This window comes from Emys orbicularis, chromosome 1 (assembly GCF_028017835.1).
Source record: "Emys orbicularis isolate rEmyOrb1 chromosome 1, rEmyOrb1.hap1, whole genome shotgun sequence".
NCBI lineage: Eukaryota > Metazoa > Chordata > Testudines > Emydidae > Emys > Emys orbicularis.
In genome coordinates, this window is record NC_088683.1 from 54,582,407 (window position 1) to 54,604,447 (window position 22,041).

Genomic DNA, 22,041 nt, shown 5'->3' on the forward strand with positions numbered 1-22,041 from the left:
CAATTAAGAAGAAACTGCTAGAATCAATTAAGGCAGGCTAATCAGGGGACCTGGGCTTTAAAAAGGAGCTCACTTCCACCAAGATAGAGGAGGAACTTTGTCACACTGTATATTCTCCAATATCAAACTGGGCTTCACCCAGAAGTAGACTCTCCTTGCCATTCTGCTTAGTGCAAAAGAAGTTTGATCAATAACAAGAAAACCAAAATTAAAGTGCCACAACAATCAACTTGGGGAAATCTGGGGACTAAATTTTCATCCCAACTAGCGTCAGACAATAAGCAGCATACAAATTCATGGCTACCAGGCCTGAGTTCCATTGAATGTAAAATAACATTTAAAAAAAATCAGTTCTCATAAAGCAAATTTTTCTGTCTTTGTAATGGCTGTTCTTTCTTAATTTCATCCTATGATACTTTTTGGTTTAATATTTTAATACCAACTTGTCCATTAACAATTGGAATATATATATATATGGAGATAAACTTATCTCATAGAACTGGAAGGGACCCCAAAAGGTCATCAAGTCCAGCCCCCTGCCTTCACTAGCAGGACCAAGTACTGATTTTGCCCCAAATCCCTAGGTGGCCCCCTCAAAGGCTGAACTCACAGCCCTGGGTTTAGCAGGCCAATGCTCAAACCACTGAGCTATCCCTTCCCCATACAGTGGCAGTGATATACTGAATCTTTTGGCCATAAAGACTCTTCAGATTTTAACTCCAGTGTCTCAAAGCCTTTTTGTTTCATTTTGGTTTTCTGATTTCCTTCACTTCAGCCATTACTGTGATTCGTGGATTAGGTTCAGTGGCTCTATAGATGTTCTTCAGTGTTCATATTAATGTCATCTATAGTTATTCACCTGCCTAATCTGTCATCCACTAAGGAAAATTAACCCCTTGTGTTTAGTACCCTCCCAACACTGAGCCAACACTGCAGCAACATCCCCTAGTTACAGAAACAATCTTCACTGATCATAAATAAGGGAGCAGTTGACAAAACATTCAAACCAAGTGGGTAACGAATATAAATATATACTTACTCTCTTTCTTTCACTTTCACACACATTCTCTCTCAACACTGGGGAAAATCCTCCACCAGATTATGTTTAATTTAATGTTTATATTTTGTAATGTATTTTTGTATTATTTTAAATTTGTGTTATGATTTAGATTATATCGATTACCAGTTAGAATTCCAATTACCAATTCAATAACAATTTATTTTATTTTTATTAATGTATAAATTAAAATAATTATTAAACTCTAAATTAATAAATATATACAATTAAATTAAACAAAGTTGACATTGAAACAAAATGCTTCGATTGACCTGAAATGAATTTTTGATTTGTTCATTTTTGGAAATTTTGATTCATGGGAAACTTTGAAATATTGACTTTTCATTCTGTTTTGGAATGAAAATATTTCTCATAATGTTGGAAAGGAACAGAAATTCCAAGTTTTGATTAGCTCTAATGAACAAGATTATTAGTATAAAAGAAGCTTACAAGAAATGGAAGATTGGACAAATGACCATGAAGGAGTATAAAAATATTGCTCAGGCATACACTTGGAGTTGCAGCTAGCAAAGGATGTTAAGAGTAACAAGAAGGGTAAGGAAAGTGTGGACCCCTTACTGAATGGAGGAGGCGACCTAGTGACAGAGGATGTGGAAAAAGCTAATGTACTCAATGCTTTTTTTGCCTCTGTCTTCACAAACAAGGTCAGCTCGCAGACTGCTGCACTGGGCAGCACAGCATGGGGAGGAGGTGACCAGCCCTCTGTGGAGAAAGAAGTGGTTCAGGACTATTTAGAAAAGTTGGATGAGCACAAGTCCATGGAGCCGGATGCACTGCATCCGAGGGTGCTAAAGGAGTTGGCGGATGTGATTGCAGAGCCATTGGCCATTATCTTTGAAAACTCATGGCGATCGGGGGAGGTCCCGGATGACTGGAAAAAGGCAAATGTAGTGCCCATCTTTAAAAAAGGGAAGAAGGAGGATCCGGGGAACTACAGGCCAGTCAGCCTCACCTCAGTCCTTGGAAAAATCATGGAGCAGGTCCTCAAGGAATCAATTTTGAAGTGCTTAGAGGAGAGGAAAGTGATCAGGAACAGTCAGCATGGATTCACCAAGGGCAAGTCATGCCTGACTAACCTAATTGCCTTCTGCGAGGAGATAACTGGCTCTGTGGATGAGGGGAAAGCAGTGGACATGTTATTCCTTGACTTTAGCAAAGCTTTTGACATGGTCTCCCACAGTATTCTTGCCAGCAAGTTAAAGAAATATGGGCTGGATGAATGAACTATAAGGTGGATAGAAAGCTGGCTAGATCATCGGGCTCAATGGGTAGTAATCAATAGCTCCATGTCTAGTTGGCAGCCAGTATCAAGCGGAGTGCCCCAAGCATTGGTCCTAGGGTCGGTTTTGTTCAATGTATTCATTAATGATCTGGAGGATAGGATGGATTGCACCCTCAGCAAGTTCGCAGATGACACTAAGATGTGGAGAGAGGTAGATACGCTGGAGGGTAGGGATAGGGTCCAGAGTGACCTAGACAAATTGGAGGATTGGGCCAAAAGAAATCTGATGAGGTTCACCAAGGACAATTTCAGAGTCCTGCACTTAGTACAGAAGAATCCCATGCACCGCTGCAGGCTGGGGACCAACTGGCTAATCAGCAGTTCTGCAGAAAAGGACCTGGAGATTACAGCGGATGAGAAGCTGAATATGAGTCAGCAGTGTGCCCTTGTTGCCAAGAAGGCTAACCGTATATTGGGCTGCATTAGTAGGAGCATTGCCAGCAGATTGAGGGAAGTGATTATTCCCCTCTATTTGGCACTGGTGAAGCCACATCTGGAGTATTGCGTCCAATTTTGGGCCCCACACTTCAGAAAGAATGTGGATAAATTGGAGAGAGTCCAGTGGAGGGCAACAAAAATGATCAGGGGGTTGCGGCACATGACTTATGAGAATAGGCGAAGGAACTGGGCTTGTTTAGTCTGCAGAAGAGAAGAGTGAGGGGGAATTTGATAGCAGCCTTCAGCTACCTGAAGGGGGGTTCCAAAGAGGATGGAGCTTGGCTGTTCTCAGTGGTGGCAGATGACTGAACAAGGAGCAATGGTCTCAAGTTGCAGTGCGGGAGGTCTAGGTTGGATATTAGGAAACATTATTTCACTAGGAGGGTGGTGAAGCACTGGAATGGGTTACCTAGGGAGGTGGTGGAATCTCCATCCTTAAAGATTTTTAAGACCCATCTTGACAAAGCCCTGGCTGGGATGATTTAGTTGGTGTTGGTCTTGCTCTAAGCAGGGGTTTGGACTAGATGACCTCATGAGGTCTCTTCCAACTCTTATCTTCTATGATTCTAAGGTACCACAGTTTGACATTAGTTCTGTTTATTTGTGCAAGTTAATTTTAAGGCTTAATGTTTGTTTGTTTGTTAGATTTCATGTAAAAAAATCACTAAAGCCTTGATCCGCCAGAACCACATGCTTAAGTTACACACATGCTTCACTTTATGCATAGGAATAATAAAACTGACTTCATTGTGACTATTGGCACACATATAGTTAAGTATGTATGTAAGTGTTTGCAGGATCAGACCTTACAAATATATTATTAAAAAAATGTGCAGCTGTTAGAGAATACATGATGAAAGGAAGGAAGAGGAGGCCAGGCAGCATCATGGAGAACGCATGCACATTGCATAAGGTACTTAAGGTCAGCAGGGTTTATCCATAGATCCTCAGGCCCAATGTAATTAGCAGGCTTACTTTCTTGGTGGGGCTTCATACACCTTCCCTGTTGAGTGGAGAACTGAGATCTATTTAAACTCTAGATTTTTTTTAAAGAATATTCCCTTCCAGTGATTTCTCTGCAGAAGGGGAGACTATAGTCTTAAGTAATACCCTTGGTTCTGAAGGTATAAATCAGACCTTTAAAGTTAGTTTAAGTATTTGGTAGATTAAGTGCATTATTCATTTATTATAGGTAAATTAAATTATATCTTCAGGATTATTTTTGATAGTTAAATTTGCTTTTTCTTATTTTTCTTACATAGAGAGAGAGAGTCACAAAATTGGAAGCATTTTCTGATGCATGAAAGCACACGTTATTTCTAGATATTGAAAGAATGAATGATGTAGTATTTCCTTTGTGCAATAAAGGCAGGCAGCCCTTTGTATTAAACTATCTTCTGTATGAATTACAGCAGGCAGAGGCAGGGTGTGTACTAGATAGAAGGCAATATGTTGAAAGAAATTCAGAGCCTTTTGTTTTTTGTTTGTTTATTAAACCGTCACCCTCTTATGCATGTGCACAATAGACTAAAGGAGAGAAACATTTAGTGAAAGGAATCTGTTCATTCAGGAAGAATTAATGTTTGTATACTGGATTATAATATGTGTTTATGATATCAACACATGTAAACAAACACAAGAGAAATATCTCCAAAATGCTTTTAAAAAATCTTGGAGGTGTGACAATTCAAGCTAAACTTTGCTGATTCTCATAAGAACATAAGAATGGCCATACTGGGTCAGACCAAAGGTCCATCTAGCCCAGTATCCTGTCTTCGGACAGTGGCAAATGCCAGGTGCCCCAGAGGGAATGAACAGAACAGGGAATCATCAAGTGATCTATCCCCTGTCACCCATTCCCAGCTTCTGGGAATTTGAAGCAGCTCAGATTGTTTGACTATATTATTGCAGCTCTCAAAACAATCCACACCCATTTCCAATCAACTCAAGATAGATTTAGACATGTTGAAAAGTTAGTGAGGGTCAAGGAGGATAGAAATAAAACTGCTTTTGACACTGCACCTTCATCACTCAGAAAAATGAGATTGTAATTTAATCTCTCTCTAGAGCCCAGCATAGTTTTCTGTTATTTTCAGTTTCATGACTCTGTTAACCATGATTGCATTTGCATTGTCTGAGATTGGGAAGAAATATGGCATAAAAAATAAATTTGGAGAAAAAAATCTGTTCTGCTACTATAAATGTGCTTAAAGTATTTTTTCATTGGCTGTGGAAAATAGTAGTGATAGTAGTTTATTGTAGACACATTTTTCTGTAGCATAAGTAAGGGAACACAATATGGCAGACTATATGGTGTGTTTTAACTCTACCTTAAATAATAAAATATTTCCACAAGGATTTTATTACTTCACATTAAACACACAGTTATGTGTTGTGACTGCCTAAAAACTACTGGATGATTGCTTTAAAGATTTACTGAGAAAATTATGCTCTTATATTACCAAACCCGCCCCCCCCCCCCAACCTCCCAACTATATGATGTGGAATAAGGGCTTGTGTAGCTTTATACATACACTTGCAATAGTAAGTCTGTAGATGTCTCAGTCTATGGTAGAACTCCCATAGTTGTCAACAGCTATGAATTTGAAGATTAGAGACAGCATGTAGATTCCTTCCCAATAAAGTACTTAAGCATGTGTGCAGTGTTAAGCATGTGAGTAGTCCCACAGATGTAAGTGAGACTATCCATGTGCTTAGCATTATGACCATGTGTAAGTGCTTTGCTGGATTTTCTTTAGTGAGACAGGCTTTTTCATTTTCTATTTTCCATGGAAGCAAGACTTTGAGCTTGTTAAATATATTTTTGTGTAACTAGGAGTAAAAGGAAAGTCCATTGTCACCATTTTTCGGTTTTGCTCGGGTTCTGATTGCTCTGAAAATGCTCATAATAATTACATGGGAGGCAGTGGGCAAAAGCTGTATCACTGCAGGCATTTTCATAGCAGAAGTTTGCGAGTGCTTTCCATTATTCTAAAAACACAGTCCAGATTTCTGATCATTTGGGAGCCATCTCTGTAGTTTTCCTTTCTTCAGATCAATCCATTTCTTTCTTCTGGAGATTGGAAAGCTTTTTGCTATAACAATTGCAGTTTTGTATCCCTCTGTGATAGTGTTGCAATCAAGTAGATGGAATTGCATTACTTTTGTTTGCAGTTTTTCCTCTTCATTTGCAAAAGTGGCTTTTGAAAGACATTGCCTTAACCAGGTAGAAGCCCATTTTTGTTTTCAGAAAATGTCGTGGTTTTAGCAATGAAATACAGTTTTATAGCAATGAGGCTTCTTGTACTCGGTGTACTACTGTATGGTCAATCAGCCACTGTAAGGTCAGTTTCCTTTAATCACTGGCAAGTCCCACTACTACTTTTTGCCATATAGATATGCATTTTTGAATCTGCTTTGTCTTTGATCTAATGATATTATGCATTTCCTGGTGATAGCATGAGAATTCTAGTGGACTTTTACTCATGAATAGAATTTAATCACATACATTTTATTTACTCTTTTCACACTGTTTTATAGAGTTAGAGAATAAGAAGTCACTCAATGAAGTTAATGCCAGAAAAATTTCAACCATATAAAAACACTTCTTCACACAGCATTTAGTCAGTCTGTGGAATATGCACAAGATTTTAGTGTCAGATGTTGCAACTGGGTAATTTTAAAATAAAAATAACTTTGTAGACATGTAAGCTAAGATAAGAGTAATCAAATGTATTGCTTCAGGGCACCATCTGGTTGCAGGAATCAGTTGGTCAGATGCATTGTGGGATTTTTGTCTTCCTCTGAGGCATTGAACCAATGCCAGAGGAAGGCCACTGGGCTTGATATGGCAAAATCCATTTCCTATATCCTTCTGCAGAAAGCATAAGAGCAACAGAAATATTGAGCATTAAACTAGATTAATTTATACTTAATGTTCCTCATTGCAGGAGTAGCCTTATTTTGTTTGTCAATAAATTGCCATGAACACCTATAGCACTATAAGTAATAATTATGAATGACAGCATCAAATAATGCATTCAGACTTCTCTTGAGTAAATAGAAGTGACTGTGTTTTAGAGAGATTTCTTTGTATTGCTTCCAAAAAATTACATTTCAATCTTTAGTTATGATGGCTGCTGTTAAACTATTTTATTGAAACCATTGCCACTGCAGCTGAGTGTCTCACAAATATTAGTAGACTAAGGTTCACAGCATCCCTGTGTGGTAGGAAAGTATAATTGTCATATAATAATGCCCCATTTTACTGATGGGTAAACATAGGTTTCCCTACTATCAATCCTGTGTCTTACCTCCAGTTTCATCCTCTCTCAGGATGCAGGCTGGTTGTCAAAGATGCTTTCTTTACAACATTTGCAGCAGAGCAATATGTTTTGCATACTAGAGGATATAATGAAATATTTCATTGATGATACTAATAATATTTGCACATGGTGAGTAAAGGATAGGTTCCCAGAGGGGAACTAGGGCTTTGAAATTGGGCATATATTCATATATATTGTATTATTCTATAAAGCAATTTTATTTTAACTAGAACAGTTTCAGTCATACTGTAACAGGGCACCGAACAACATTAAAAAGCCAAACTTTTAAAACCCCTTCTTAAAGGGAAAGCAGGCTGTGCAGTGTGGGGAAAGGGGAGGGGAAGCAATTGGGAGGAAGGAGCAGGGAATGTTGTTTATTATTATTATTATTTGTATTACCATAGTGCTTAGGAGCCCTAGTTTTGGTCAGGACCTCATTGTGCTAGGTGCTGTACAAACACAGAACAAAATGACAACCTTTGCCCCAAAGAGATTATACTCTAAGTATAAGACAAGAGACAACAGATGGATATAAACCAACAGGGAGTTACAAGGAAGCAATGAGACTATATCAACATGATAGGCTGTGATCTCAGCACATCTTTATACTAGCCATTGTCAAGTTTTTGTTTTTTTTTGTTGGCATAATGGGAAAGGAAAGTTTTAAGCAGGGATTTGAAGGAGGATAATCCATTAGTTTTGCAGGTGTTTATGGGGAAAGCCTCCCATTCATAAGAGGCAGCATGGAAGAACACAAAGGTGCTTGTTTGAAAACTTAACAAGTGGGCAATGCAGGCTGGCATCATTGGCTGATTGGAGGTGGGAGTCAACCTTTCAATACTGAATGAGAGATGTTAGGTAGGGTCAGACCTTGACAGTGAAGACAAGTAGCTTAGAATATGGCAAAGAAGAAGGAGGCAGTGGAGGGATGCAACGAGAGACGTGACATCGTCAAAGCGATGGGATGGGACAATGGTCTTTGCAGATCATGACCAGGGCTGGCACTTCCACTAGGCGACCCTAGGCGGTTGCCTAGGGCGGCAGGATGTGTGGGGGGTCGCATTTCACTGCCCTCTGCAGAATTTCGGCGGCAAGGGGCTTCTTCCGCTCTGGGTCTTCGGCGGCAATTCGGCGGCGGGTCCTTCACTCGCTCTGGGACCCGCCGCCGAAGTGCCCCGAAGACCCGGAGCGGAAGGACCCCCGCTGCCGAGAACGCAGCTTCAGAGGAGGAGCTGCCGCTGATTACTGTGGAGGAGCGCTGCCGCCTAGGGCGGCAAAAACCCTGGCGCTGCTCCTGATCACGATCAGAGCTTTGGCTCCACCCCCACTTCCGCCCCCTTTCACCCATCCTCCTAACACACCAGCCAGTGAATACCCAGCACAGTTTACTCCCTCCCTGGAACAGCAGGGAAACTGGGAGGGAGATTAAGATTCTCAGTCTTGCTCCCAGGCTGCTTTAGGGGCAGTAGAACAGATCAGATTATATTGTCACACTCTAGTCCTTAGCTAACTGTTGGCCCACTCTGGCTTATCAAATTAATAGTTATCTACTTTTTAAAATGTAAAAATGTTAAAAACCCTATTCTTAGTCGGAGTCATCTGAGAGACCAGAAAATCATGTCTTGGGAAACAGAAGTGTGTTTTCCCATCTACTGACTCATTCTTTTATTAATAAAGATCATTTACAATTTGTGAGTAATGGAAAAATATGTTGTTAAGAATGACTTAAACATATATTTAGGTGCCCTTTTCATCAGTCTGTTGGGTGTATTTTTATCTAATCCAAGGCTTTTGTGTAATAACTGGAGTTATATTCTGGCTGCATTTGGCAGTTACCTAAACTAAAATATATGTGAGATGTTTACTAGTATTTAAGCAGTGTTTGCCCAAATGTATGCCAGAGTTCTGATGTGAAATGCAGCTACCAGGAAGTAGAGTTTAAACCTTATATCAACAGAACACAGTATTCATCAACATAGTAATATCAGCCCAACAGAAAGAAGTCAGGTATTATTGGTGTTCTATTGAAAAACTGCATCAACAAGACTTTTCAGTCTTATGTCTTTGATAATGCCATTTCTGATATCTTAAAACCAGCTACTACCTTAACATCTTCTGTAGTTGGTACCACATTCCAAAGTGAGGTTTACTCTACTGGTACTGAAGATACTTAAATAGGAAGATAAGGAAAATCAATTTCAAATCCTACTCAGCTTCTGTATTTACTAGTTTGAAACTACAATAAACAGTGGCTTTAATGCATTGGATTCCTGAATGATAACTATTTCAAAAAAGAAGCAAAATTGTGTAACATAATACCATTTCCCATCTTTGAAAAAATGAAATATAACTATTTAGTGGTTTGTGCTTACAGTGTACAGAATAAATATGCTAGTTAGAGCAAGATTAGGTAGAAAATAAGATAAGAAAACTCTGAAGCGTTAAAACCATAATGTAGTATTAAAATGTAGATAATTCTCGGGAAAGTTCTGAATTTATGTCATTAATTATGCAGTTTCTGGTCACATAATGTAGACCTATACTGAAGACACAATTTACTCAGTAGTTTGCTGGTCCATGTCACTTATTCTGCCTTTTCTTTTGCTGTGGCAATTTGGAAGCTGTGCATTCCCAAGTACTATCTGAGTCACTCTCTGTGCACTGAGGAACTCAGGAATATAATTTCATGAAACTGAAAAAAGTCATGAACTGGAACCGTTTAGAGCATATTACACAAAATCCTTGGGTAAATATGAAGTAAGGCATTCATCATGATGTAACAACAACCACTGTAGAGTTAAGATTGCCACTGAATTTCCACAGTAAAACTGATTGTGCCCCCCTTCACCTAAAATCCACAAACAAAGAAATACTGGCCTGAAAATTGGTGGATTATATCAGAAGCTAAATTAAGCCGGAGGCTCTTGAAATAAGACACCTTAAATAGAGGTGTACACCAGAGTACAAAACATTCTCAAATTTTATTTGCCACCTTACAGAAGAAGCCGGGAGGAAGTGGGCGGAGACGGACAAGAAGGTAGATAGATGGAAGTAGATAAATCTAATGTACTGGATTCACTTCATCAAGATCTAATAGATATGACCAAAGATTAGAATTGACTAAACTTTAAGGGCTACACAATACAGATAAGGATTTATTAGTAAGATTTTAAATAGTAACATCAGACTGGATTGTAATTTTGGATGAGTTTAAAATAGCACAAAGTTGCGCTGAACATCTAAGCTTTCATTTAATAAAAGGCAGGGGGGAAATGTAGGCCTTAGCCAGATAGCAAAAATCCTTAAAATGTAAATTGAAGTTAATCAGTTAATCTCTCTAAAAATTAAGACACTCAAAAAGTGTAATTTAATAGAAAGTTTTTTCTAATACTTTTTTGGCAGATTTTAGTTTCAGAACAGAAAGTAGAAGACATTTAAAATTAATTTTATTGAATTCATCCATTTGACAGGGACCATTTCACGTAAGTGAAAAGTCAGGTAAGACTGATTTTATGATATTGCATTCTAAACTCTAAATTTTTTTTAGAAGCAAAGGTGTGTGTAAAGCAATTCTATTCTCTATCCTTGAGAAGCTGAAATTTAAGTAGCTAGTGTGATTGCCTTTTACACTGCCTCCTTTCTCTGCTTTGAGGTTCCTTACTCCCTTTTTGAGTCCCCCCACTAGCCCCAAGAACCTCAGGACCTTCTAGTGTGCTCACTTCCTATGCAACTTAGGTAGACTGTAGGAAGTGTGTTAGGCGATGGAAAATCATGGAGCTTGGAAGGGAAGGACATTGGTGAAGGTGGCTATAGGTGAGTCCAGTTGGGTGGGGAAAGTGGTGGAGGAGGGAGAGCAGCAGTAATGGGAATGGGAGCATGTGGATATAATGGAAAAGAGGAGCATAGGGTGGTGGTAGAGTGGGGTAATGCTCCCCTTTTGCAGGTCCTTTGGTGAATGCCTATGACCTTGGAAAGTTCTGCAGCACCCCACTGCCCTGCTGTGAGCCTCAGTGTGGTTATTGAACCAAGCCTCATTAGGTTTAGCAACAACAACTACCTTTAATGATTCAGACCCTTATTAGGCATGGCAGATCCTGACAAACTTAAATAGTGTCATCAGATCCCTGACAAGCCTAAACAGGATCATCGGGAGACAGCCTATTCTACTTATGTTCATCGGCTGGCCAGTGATGTCATTTTATTTTGGGAGCTTAGAAGCTTCCTAAGACTTTCAGGGAGACAGGAGGGTTTGGTTGAGCACTGGAAATCCCAGGCATGTGGGTCTGGGGAGGGACCCCCATCAATTTCCATGCAGGACAGCACAAGACTTCCACCAGCCACTCCAGTTTGTTTGGGGGTCTTGACAAGCTTCCTAATGCCAGCCAGGTTGAAGGGTTGGTAATGGGGGCACAATGAGCCCCTTCAGGATATTCTGTGGCTCGTACACTTACTCACATGGAGCTGTATTTCTGTGCACATCCTATTAGGGGACTGAATGTGGAGAAAGAGGAGAGTCACAGGAGGGGCATGAGCAACACCCTGATTGGCTGTTCCCCATAATCCTCTTGCTCTCCCCATTCTGTAGGCCATATAAGGCTACTACAAAGTGTGCACCCTCTAAAATCTGCAGGAGAGAAGCTTCACTCCTGCGTATCATGCAAGAATAGACCTTTGTGCCTGCAAATCTTATGAAGGAGGCATTCGTTAAATAGCCTGCTCCCACCTCCGAATAACATTTCCTGTTCCCCTCAGTCCTAGGTTAGAAATATTTTTAAAAAATTAGAAAACAGCCAGCCAAAAACTTTTGCTTTTGAGTTGAAGTTTCAGGTGATTTTAAGCATATACTATCTCATGAGCATTTGAGTTAAAAACAACCATTTGTTGTGTGTTTGTACAGCTCCTAGCACAATGGAGTCCTGGTTCATGACTAGGATTTCTAGGCACTCTGGTAATACAAATAATTAATCATATTAATAGTGATAGAAACTAGGAATTTAAAAATAAAGCTTTCACTACTTAAACAAGATGACTCTCACTCAACCAGCCACAACTTTAACTGCACCATTGGACTTAGAGCAACGTAGTAGTAGCCTAAAGAGGAAAATGTTATATAGGAGTTTTTAAAGTTAATCTTATAAAAATATGTCCAATGCAACCATATGTAAGTGAAAGTTTGAGGAGATAAGGCAATGTATGGAGGCCAATGACTATATGATTTATAATGGCACCATAGGAATCTCCTTAATGAATGCCTTTTCAAGATTGTTTGTTAATTTAGTTCTTAAAGGAGTTAACTGCAAGTGTGGTGTAAATAATTTCTTGGCTAATTTATACTTGTGTGTGTGGGCATGCACGCACTCGCTCATCATGGTTTGGAAATTGATGGAAGAATAAATGAGACCTCCAGATATTATGCCTTTTTGCTTTAGTGGTGTTAACTTGTGCATTTGTATTGTGTTAGCTTTGGCAGCTCAGCTCACTTGCATTGTGACTGCTGGAATAGAGGAAAGTTGTGGTTGCTCTTTGGGTGAGAGTCCATACCTTGTCTGAGAAGTGTAAATGTAATTTTTAATTTCCTTGCTTACTAATTTTTCTTTTTTAATTCAGACATTCAGGAAAGCTAATGAATTTACGCTTAAAGCACAGATATATACCACAATACCATTTTGTCAAAATTGTTAGTGGAGAATGTACTATTGTTTATAATGTGGTTACGGGCTCACTGGGCACCTTCTATGTACTACATACCTATGCACTGAACTGGAAACTTTTTAAAGTATGGGGAGTGCATCTGCTGGAGTGAAATCCTGATCTATTGAAGTCAGTGGCGATCTTGGGATGTGAGAATGGGTGCATCTGAGGAGATATGGGTTTAAGTGCAATCCTTCACATCAAAATGAGACGCTTATCAACATGCCCCACCTGTTTGGTCTGACTTCTGTTTCTGAGTAGAAGTAACTTGATGGCTGTGCAGCAGTGCTCTCTTTAATGCAGGTGTGGATTGCCTTAGATCCCTGTTATGCTCCTCATGCTTCATCTTGTGCTTATATGCACAGCTGTGTGCCTGTACTGTGCAGTTACTGTGCACGGCTGTGTGTGCCTGTACTGTGCAGTTACTGTGCACTGCTGTGTGCCTGTACTGTGCAGTTACGTGACAATGTGGTTTTTGCACATCCTTAGTTATGGGGTTATAACATTCTCATTCTGAGCCCAGCCTTTTTTCGTTTCATTGCTGTTGAGTAGTTAATACATATAGCTCTGTCACCATCTTAACACAAAACTAATCAAAGAAATATGATCTGAGAAAAAATGTAGCCTATGTAATAAAATCCTTGAAACAAACTTCCAGTGAGTAAATATAAACATTAAGATCAGATAAAAGTTTTTAAATGATCCCATCTCCAAAAGATTTTTCCATTTAATGTCTATGGTAAACAGAATTTCATCAAAGAAAATATGACTCTACTTACTCACTTTCCTGTCAGTTTCAGGAAAATCTCAGACTAAAGCAAATTTGCACTCTGATGGAATCCTACAAAACTATAATGATATTGAAATTTATGATACCTGTGTAAAGGAATATAGTTATTATCTTTAGTGTCTAAATCAACCAGTCTCATTTGTTTCCTACTAGTAAACCCTAAAAGTTACAATCAAAAGCTGGGTTTTTTTAAACTTTTCATTCTGCAGATCAAATCACAAGAGAGAGATCTTTCATGGGACATCCCTGCTCCCAACCCCCCCTTTCTCTTGCTTGGTTCTCAAAACATTTAGTTCTACAGATCACCACAAAGAATTCCCCAGGTCTCTTGTGGTCCATGGATATATGCTTATTTAAGGATAGTGCCTTGCCCTATTTAAAAATAACACTAAACTATCACATAGCACTTTTTGTTGGTAGACATCAAAGTGCTTTTCAGTGGAAGGTAAAGTTCATTAGAACTGGGAAAAATGAGATGTGGAGTGGTGAAGTGACTTGCTTAGGGTCACATGGGAGGTGACTGGCAGAGCCACTTTATTGTAATGAATTTCTCCTTCTCACAAGAGACATGGAATATTTTCCATCTGAACAGCTAGCAATAGAGTTATCAATCTCTAATTTAAATGTTTAAGTATATTTTCATATTAAATGATTGGTGTGCTTTTGACCAACATTTAGGTATTATATACGTCAGGTATCAGGGTTATAGGAGAGAATGAATGCCCTCCTAGTTTGCCAAACAAACATATTTTCTTCACTAATAGAAAGTCAAGACTAGATTTTTAAATAAATAGCATGATGATTTGGTATGAACAGCTGTATTTATTCAGCTGAAACAAAAATATTTTTTTCATTTCAGTGCTTACCATTAAGTCTTCATTTAGTGTGCTATTTCATACCATTGTGCTGACTTACTGTTGTTTGAAACAAATGAGATTCTCACCTCTGAGCTATATCAGTAACAGGTTCTAAATGTAGCTAGATTCCAAAGATTAACATACAAGATACATGAGCAAGCTCTTGCTGACCTATACAGTACTTGCATTGTAATAGGTCATATTTCAGCTCCTGTGTTTTTGATAAATAGCTTGGCTCTAAAAGCTCTGTCCAAGGTTCTGAAATCTCTTATGATGTATGAGCATGTCTAGCTGATAAATTCTGATGCCAGCCTGTGCGTGATAGTGATTCATCAGGTTTGTAAAATTTGTGTTCAGCAAAACATTGAATTTATAAAGATCCAAATTTGGGATATTTTAAAATTAGTACTGGCATGTTCTCCTTTCTAGTTTTAAACAACTTTCTGAAAATAGCTTGCACATGGTCAGAAACAACTAGGATTTAATCAGAAAGTGTCAACTTTAACTTGAAAGCAAGTTATTCATTAGTAATATATCAAATGAGATGATTTTCTGTATTAGGAATGCTTACAGGCCAATGGCATTATGCAGCAGGCCATGAATAAGTGGAAATGTTAAATGTCTGTTTGCAAGTGGACACACACAAAAATGAACATGAAAGCACTGGAGAATTTCAAAGTTAGGGTTCTGACCTACACAAATGCTGCCAATAATTCCAGAGAAATGTTTATTTCAGATGAGTTAGGAAAGATAAAATCTATTAAAGTATTTGATTACAATACTTTAAAATATTAAAGCATAGTAAAAACCAAAATGCTTTTTGTCCTATTTTTTGTTTCATATGCAAAATACTTACATGTTATTTTAATAATTTTTAATTCTCTAAATGTACACTTTTCATTCCCTAAATGGAAACTCCATTTTTCCTTCTGACTTAGTTCTCTGTATTTGTATACACAACCACTAACTGGAGTAAGGTAGCAATTTTGCTGATAGCTTCTTCATCTGTCTTCTACCACCTGGATGTCAACACTCCTTTAGCATGTCATACTTCAGTTTTGGACTACTTTTTCCACTGAATCCAGGAATAGTCAGATTTACTCCAACAGAATTAGGATTTAAATTTAGAGTCAGCAACAGTGTCCATTTGCTGTTTCAAGGCCCAGCCTTACTCCCAATGAATACAAGGGGAATTTTGCCGTGAAGGTCATTGTGAGTGGGATCAAGCATTCATTTTATTTCAGAACATCATTCAGTTATTTGCATGTCACATCTTCAAAGCTGGAGAGATTAATAAACCCTTTATTGGCGATGGTTGCTGTTGTATCAGAACAGAATTCTGATCCCACAGAGAGATCCTAAATGTCGACAGTTCTGTTAAAAATTGTGCGAGTCTGTGTACCAAGCAACATAAACATTAGACACTGTTAATCATTAAATTGGCCTTTTTATTGCAGCCAAAGTATTGGATTTACATTATTTGAGTCTAATAATTAAATCCAATCTTCAGACACCAAGTAAAAAAATAAATCTAATTCGCTGACAGCAGTAGGTCCCTGTTTGTTTCTCCTTGAAGATGAAGAGGGGTGTGTGTGTGTGTGTGTGTCTGTGTGTATTTTAATGACCAACAGGTAAATATATATAGTTATTACTTCTTAGCCGTATGGATAACTACTTTATATTAGTATTTATTGTGTTGTTTATTTCAGTTATACAGCCTAAAACCCAGCAAAAATTGCCTATGCAGTCAAACCTGCATTTCAACTGGAAAATATATAAAGAGATTTATAGAGAGAGATTTTATAAGACATTAAAATGAATTTGTTTATTGTCAAAGAGGAGCCCCCAGACGGATTCTCTTTTTTTAAGAAACAAACAAGGCAAAAACTCTTTTGATTTTAATCAAAAATGTATTTTTCCTCATAAAAAATGTTTCACATACTCACTGTGTCTACTCTACAGAATTTGTCCATTTCATTACACCACGTGTCAATTCTAGTTTATCTGGTCATTGCAAAAACACGCTGCTAGTGTGTGTAATACAGCACAGGAGGAGGTATTGCTCAGTTCTACTATTACTTAATTAAAAAAAAATACAGAAAATGTTCTTGGCTACTTGCACTGTATTCCAGACTGAAAAGTCACATGGAAGTTCTAAAAAATGGAGTAATTGTATTTGGTTGGACCAATACCCTTAGAAGCCAGTTAGTTAAAAATCCTTTTTATGCGGAATCAGTACATATTCCCATTTGTCAACACCAGCAGCAATGCCCAGACTTCTGATTTCTAAAGAGTAATACTTTTTTTTGCCTTTTTATTTAGCACAACTGCAGTCTTGTGCTTTTCCAACATTGGTGTTTACACTGGTGTTTCATGACATATTCGTTGGTACTCCTATCACAGTTGCTTTTACTTCCAGTGATGTGCTTTTCTCTTTGCCGGTGTCCCAAAGACTGATAAGAGGAGGATAAAGCTCATTGAGTGAAAAGGATTGTTTCTTCAGGTAATTCCTTAAATAGCTGTGTCCTGCATCGCAGTTAATTTCTTGTGAGATGCAACTGTAGAGATATATCACACAGATGACTCCCAAGAGAACTCCAAGGCAGGCAAGGAATTCTATTATGTTGGTCTTTTCATAATCTTTCACTGCAAGGTCCAATCCTTTTGTGGTGACATTGACACATTGTTTTTTATTCTGCTGGTAGATGGTGGGAATGTCTATACAAATTTCATATTCAGTTGACGGATTTAGATGAGTAAGATTATATACCTTTATATCAGATGGAATTCGAACACTCTGTGCAGCCTGAGAGTTTTCGGTCTTCTGAAATGCAGTCCATCTAATGCTGGATTTCAGAATTTTAGATCTTGCTTTCCAAGACACCAGAATCGAATTAGATTGCACTTCTTTTATTTTAATATTCAAAGATCCATTGCTGTCTTGGGGGAAGGAACCATCCACTTTAATCATAACTGATTTTAAATCTGCTCCAACTAGGTTAGTTGCTATGCATGTATATAGTCCACTTTCTTTTTGTGTAACATCACTTATGTCTAATGTTCCTTCAGAATGGACAAAGTATTTATCAATAACCGTATTAGGCAAAAGTTTGTGACCTGATGGTGTTATCCAGTATATTTCAGGTTCTGGTTCTGCTGTTGCTCTGCAGTGTAAGGAAACATAGCTGCCAGTTTCTAAATCCAGAGTTGAGGGAAAACTTTCAGGCGCTATCAGTGGGAGGCAGATTTCCATCATTTCCCTAAAGTGTACCTGCCTCACGTTCTGGCCTTGAAATTCTGGAGGATCCACACAAAATAATGAATCTGGCTCCATGAATCGAATGTTGGTTTTATTCATGTTAATCCAGCGGATGACACAGTCACATCTGATTGGATTGCTGTGTATACTGACTTCCTTGAGGTTAGGTAAAGAGTCTATTGTATTACGGTACAGGGCACTAAGTGCATTACTATTGAGCATGAGTGATTCTAGCTTGGGAAGTTTATGGAAAGCATTTGGATGGATGTATGATAATCTGGGGTTATTGGTAGCTTCTATTTTTCTTAAATCTGGCAAGTTGTCAACAGCAAGACTATCTATAGAAATTAGTTCAGGCATGTTATTAATTCCCAATTCTTTTAGGTGCAGCATATTGCTAAAATCTCCTCTTCGTATTCTGTTAATAGGATTCTTATTTAGATCCAAAAATTTGAGATTTGTAACCTTTTGAAGAGCAACATGGGGCACTTTAACAAATCTATTGTCATAAAATGAGATGCTTTCTAAATTGTCAAGGCCAACCAAAGCATTATCAGGTATTTGAGTGAGATTTATGCCTGCTAAAACCAGGCTGCGCAGATTGATAAGAGGCTTAAAGTTCATTTCTTCAATTTTGATGATCGGATTTTCTCCAATCATGAGAATCTCAAGGTTAGGAATAGCTTCAAACCACTTACTGTTGATCATCTGTAGGCTATTTGAATTGAGATGAAGTCTGAGAAGATTATTAAGGCCTATAAAAGCTCCTGATGCAATTGTGGAAAGCAAGTTGTGATTAATGTAGAGTTCTTGTAAATTGTTCAGTCCAGACAGACATTCTTCAGGCAGCTCAGTAAGTTTGTTTTCCTCAAGGTACACCGAAAGAAGCTGTGGCATCTTTCTAAGGTTAATACTGATCACTGAGGATAAATTGTTTTGAGATAAATCAAGACCAGTAAGGTTCACTGGGAAGTCTACTGAGTGTTCAATTTTTGCAATGTTGTTTGTCTGTAGAAGTAGAACCTGTGTGTCAGCAGGCAGTCTCGTTGGGAAATTAACAAGGCCTAAATCATTACAGTCCACTGTTGGAGCTTCCATGTATATGGATCTTGGGGTAAACCAAGGTCTGATCTCACAGGTACATGACTGAGGGCAGTCTACCTTTTTATCTACAGCTTGTACAAATGCAGTGATAGCTAGGCCAAGTAGAAAATGAATTTTGAGTGGCATGTCCTTCATTTTAGCTCAAGTCTTCAGAAAAGTAATGGGCCCTTCAGGATACCACAGATGCAGTTTTTAACTTCAGTAAGAGCTGGTCACTTGATAAAACAAATACTTGCATTTGTCAAATGATGAATGCCAAAGAAGCACAAAGACTTTCTTCCTGAAAATAAGTGATAACTTCGTAACCACCTTGTCCAATGATAACAGGCATGTTGTGGACATGAAGGTCACTGTCTCCTTGATGCCATAAAACTGATAAGATTTGTGATGATGAAGCATGTATAGATGGTCGTAGACAATTAAGCAATTCATTTATTTACTAGTATTAACTTCAGATCCCATGATTGATTAGTGTTGGCAGAAATGACAGGATGACCTAAAATATAAGAAGAGGAAATAATTAGTATGAAAAAACTATAAGGCTATAAAATAATTTAGCCATCTCTCTATAATATTAATTATTGCATGTAAGAAAAGAAAATGGCTGTGGTTTCTGGAGTATTGCAGTGGCATCTGTTCAGCATAAATAAAGTTAATATAGTAATATAGCAAGCTGAAGATCCAAAGAATAATAAACAAAATATATCACTAAGGTTTTTCCACATATTTCAGGCTACTTTAGAATATTTTTCTTTCCTGCTATCACTAAAAGCACATTCTGCTATATTGGCTTTGAAAACCTAACCACTGAGCTAATTTTTGCAGAGTATGAATTTTTACTCTTTGAACACAGAGTTTATAAATATAAAGAACATAATGTATATGTAATCAAGGAAAAAGGAACAGTTGCATTAATATACACCCAAAATGAGTGAATCCTGAGACCTGCCCATGAGATATTTATACAGTAATATACAAAATTGATAATCCCCAGGTTTTATCTTTTCCTAATTCCTTTTATAGCTGCTATTCTGGGAGCAAGCTTGAATTTTTAAAGATGTCATTGGAGGGGAAAGTGTACCTTGTAATAAATTGTTTGTCATATTGGGAAATTCTAATTACTGCCTGTCTTATTTTTACTTGAAAAATCTTACATTGCATTAGGATAACAAAGGGAAAGCGCCTTTATTGCAGTCAGGAAAAAAAAGGCACACTTAGCTGATAATGCTTTCAACTCAGAGTCTGAGCTCCTCCATTAAGGTGCCGAGTCTCCACAGTCCTCACTGACTTCAGTGGGTACTGAGGGCTCTCACTGCCTTCTGAGATGTGCTAATCATCTTGTAGAATCATATTTTAAAATATATCCTGTCAGCAGATGTATGGTAGCTCTTTCCCTCTTAAAGAAACTGCTTTGAGCACATTCAAAACTATATTGTGAGAAAGTTTTGATGTCTTTATGCATGAAATGGGACACACTACTGCATTTATTTTAAAATAGCAGACTGTGTACCAAAGCTCACCATACAGTGTGTGTCTGTGGAATCAACCATACTTTATACATTTATTTCTCACTTTGCCTTTTACTTCTAGTATTAAAATTCACAGTGGCATAGTTTACAAACATTAAGGTAAGGTCAATGCTTCATTGATATTGATAAATGCATTTTGAAATGTCACTGGTATGGACAGATGGAAACACTACACACTTGGCAAAAGGTTCCTGTCTTCAGAGATGTAAAGCATATAAAATCTGAACTAGCATCTGATTTGGCTGTTTTCCCGCTATTTGTTGGCACTAAGTCCTTATCTATAAAACTGACTTACACATTACAGATAACTAGTATGTGTTCTGCTAGTGATAAAAGCTATCTCAAATTAAAATTGCTGAAGTAAGCAAGAGAGGCATATTGCGGTTTCTCCATCCTTTCCTTTTTCTGCTTTAGAAGGAATGCCTATTGATCTTGTGTCCAATCCACTTACTTAAGTTCTAAGTTAATACCTATATTATCCTTGTTTTAAAATATTTGCCTTCTGTTTCTTATTTGCATCTTATCCATTCAATACTGTATATAATTTTAGTTGCTTGCATTAACAAATATATGTGATTTGGTTTTTTTGTGGTACAATGGTGTCTCTTAAAAAGTTGTCAGTTTTATTTAAGATAAATAGATAAGGTTGCTTTAGTATCTTCAGCATCCTCTTCAACTTCCTCACACTTACTCCAGCAAATACCTTGATTACTGTAAATACCATGGTTAAATAAGTGCAAATAATTAATTATCTAAGACATTTGCCAAGTTTTTGAGGTCTGCTCTTTTAATACATGTAAAGTTTTTTCATCACTTAACTTTACAATATAACTATATTAATAAAATGAACAGAAAATGTGTGAGCTAAACATATAGAAAACAGTCTGCTGTTTTGCAGTTTTATACTACATTTTACGGCAATGGTTCAGATCATCCTGAAATGCAAAGAAACACAGGTACAAAATAAAATAATCAAAATATAATCTGTTCCTTCATTTCTTGAAATGAGGTAAACGTTAGATTTACAAAGAAATAAACATATGGCTGGTCAGTTAGTTCTTGTAACTATGGGCTTATCTAGATGGAGAGTTAGCGTGCGAAAAGCTGGGTAGTTAAATATACAGTACACCAGCATGCCACAAACGAAGTCTCCATGTGGACCCTGCTACTGCGCACTGCCTAGGCAAATCCTCACATTACTAATTTATAGTCTGGAAGCATAATGGAATAAAATCTCATTCTTTGGGCAAGTTAGTGACAGAAAGGTAAAGGAGATATCATTTGATTCATAAAAATCTACAGAATCATAATTTCAATGGTGTGACCCTCTGTGGCATGATAGGGGGTGGCACTGCCCACTCCCTCTCCAGCTCCAGCTCTTCTGGTTGGTGGAAATTTTGATAATACAATGTTGTCGGAAATGTGTTGAGTTAGGGCTTTTGAATGACACAGTTCTCCCACGAGCACCATGGTATAAAACATGACAAACCTAAAACAAGTACGTAGATATATATTAGAGAAAATGTTTAAAAATGAACACTTTTAATTATACTTTAACATAGGGATGCATTGCCCACTTAAAAAAAAAAGACATTGATCTTTGGAAATCTTCAAGAAGACACCTAACCTCGTAGGATTGAAAACATTTATTCATCAAAGTCATCATCAGTGTTGTTTCCAGCTAGGGC

General features: G+C 37.8%; 2 protein-coding genes across 2 annotated transcripts in view; one reads left to right on the forward strand and one right to left on the reverse strand.

Moving 5' to 3' along the window:
- IMMP2L (inner mitochondrial membrane peptidase subunit 2) overlaps nt 1–22,041 on the forward strand; it is an 858,080-nt gene that overhangs the window by 410,756 nt on the left and 425,283 nt on the right. The window lies entirely within an intron of this gene.
- Nucleotides 16,833–18,959, reverse strand: LRRN3 (leucine rich repeat neuronal 3). The gene has a single exon (XM_065423244.1). It carries the CDS (start codon nt 18,957–18,959, stop codon nt 16,833–16,835), a length of 2,127 nt encoding a protein of 708 aa, XP_065279316.1.

Bases quoted from the DNA above. Each gene is read 5' to 3' on its own strand.
- LRRN3 (XM_065423244.1), bottom strand. From the start codon at position 18,959: ATGAAGGACATGCCACTCAAAATTCATTTTCTACTTGGCCTAGCTATC.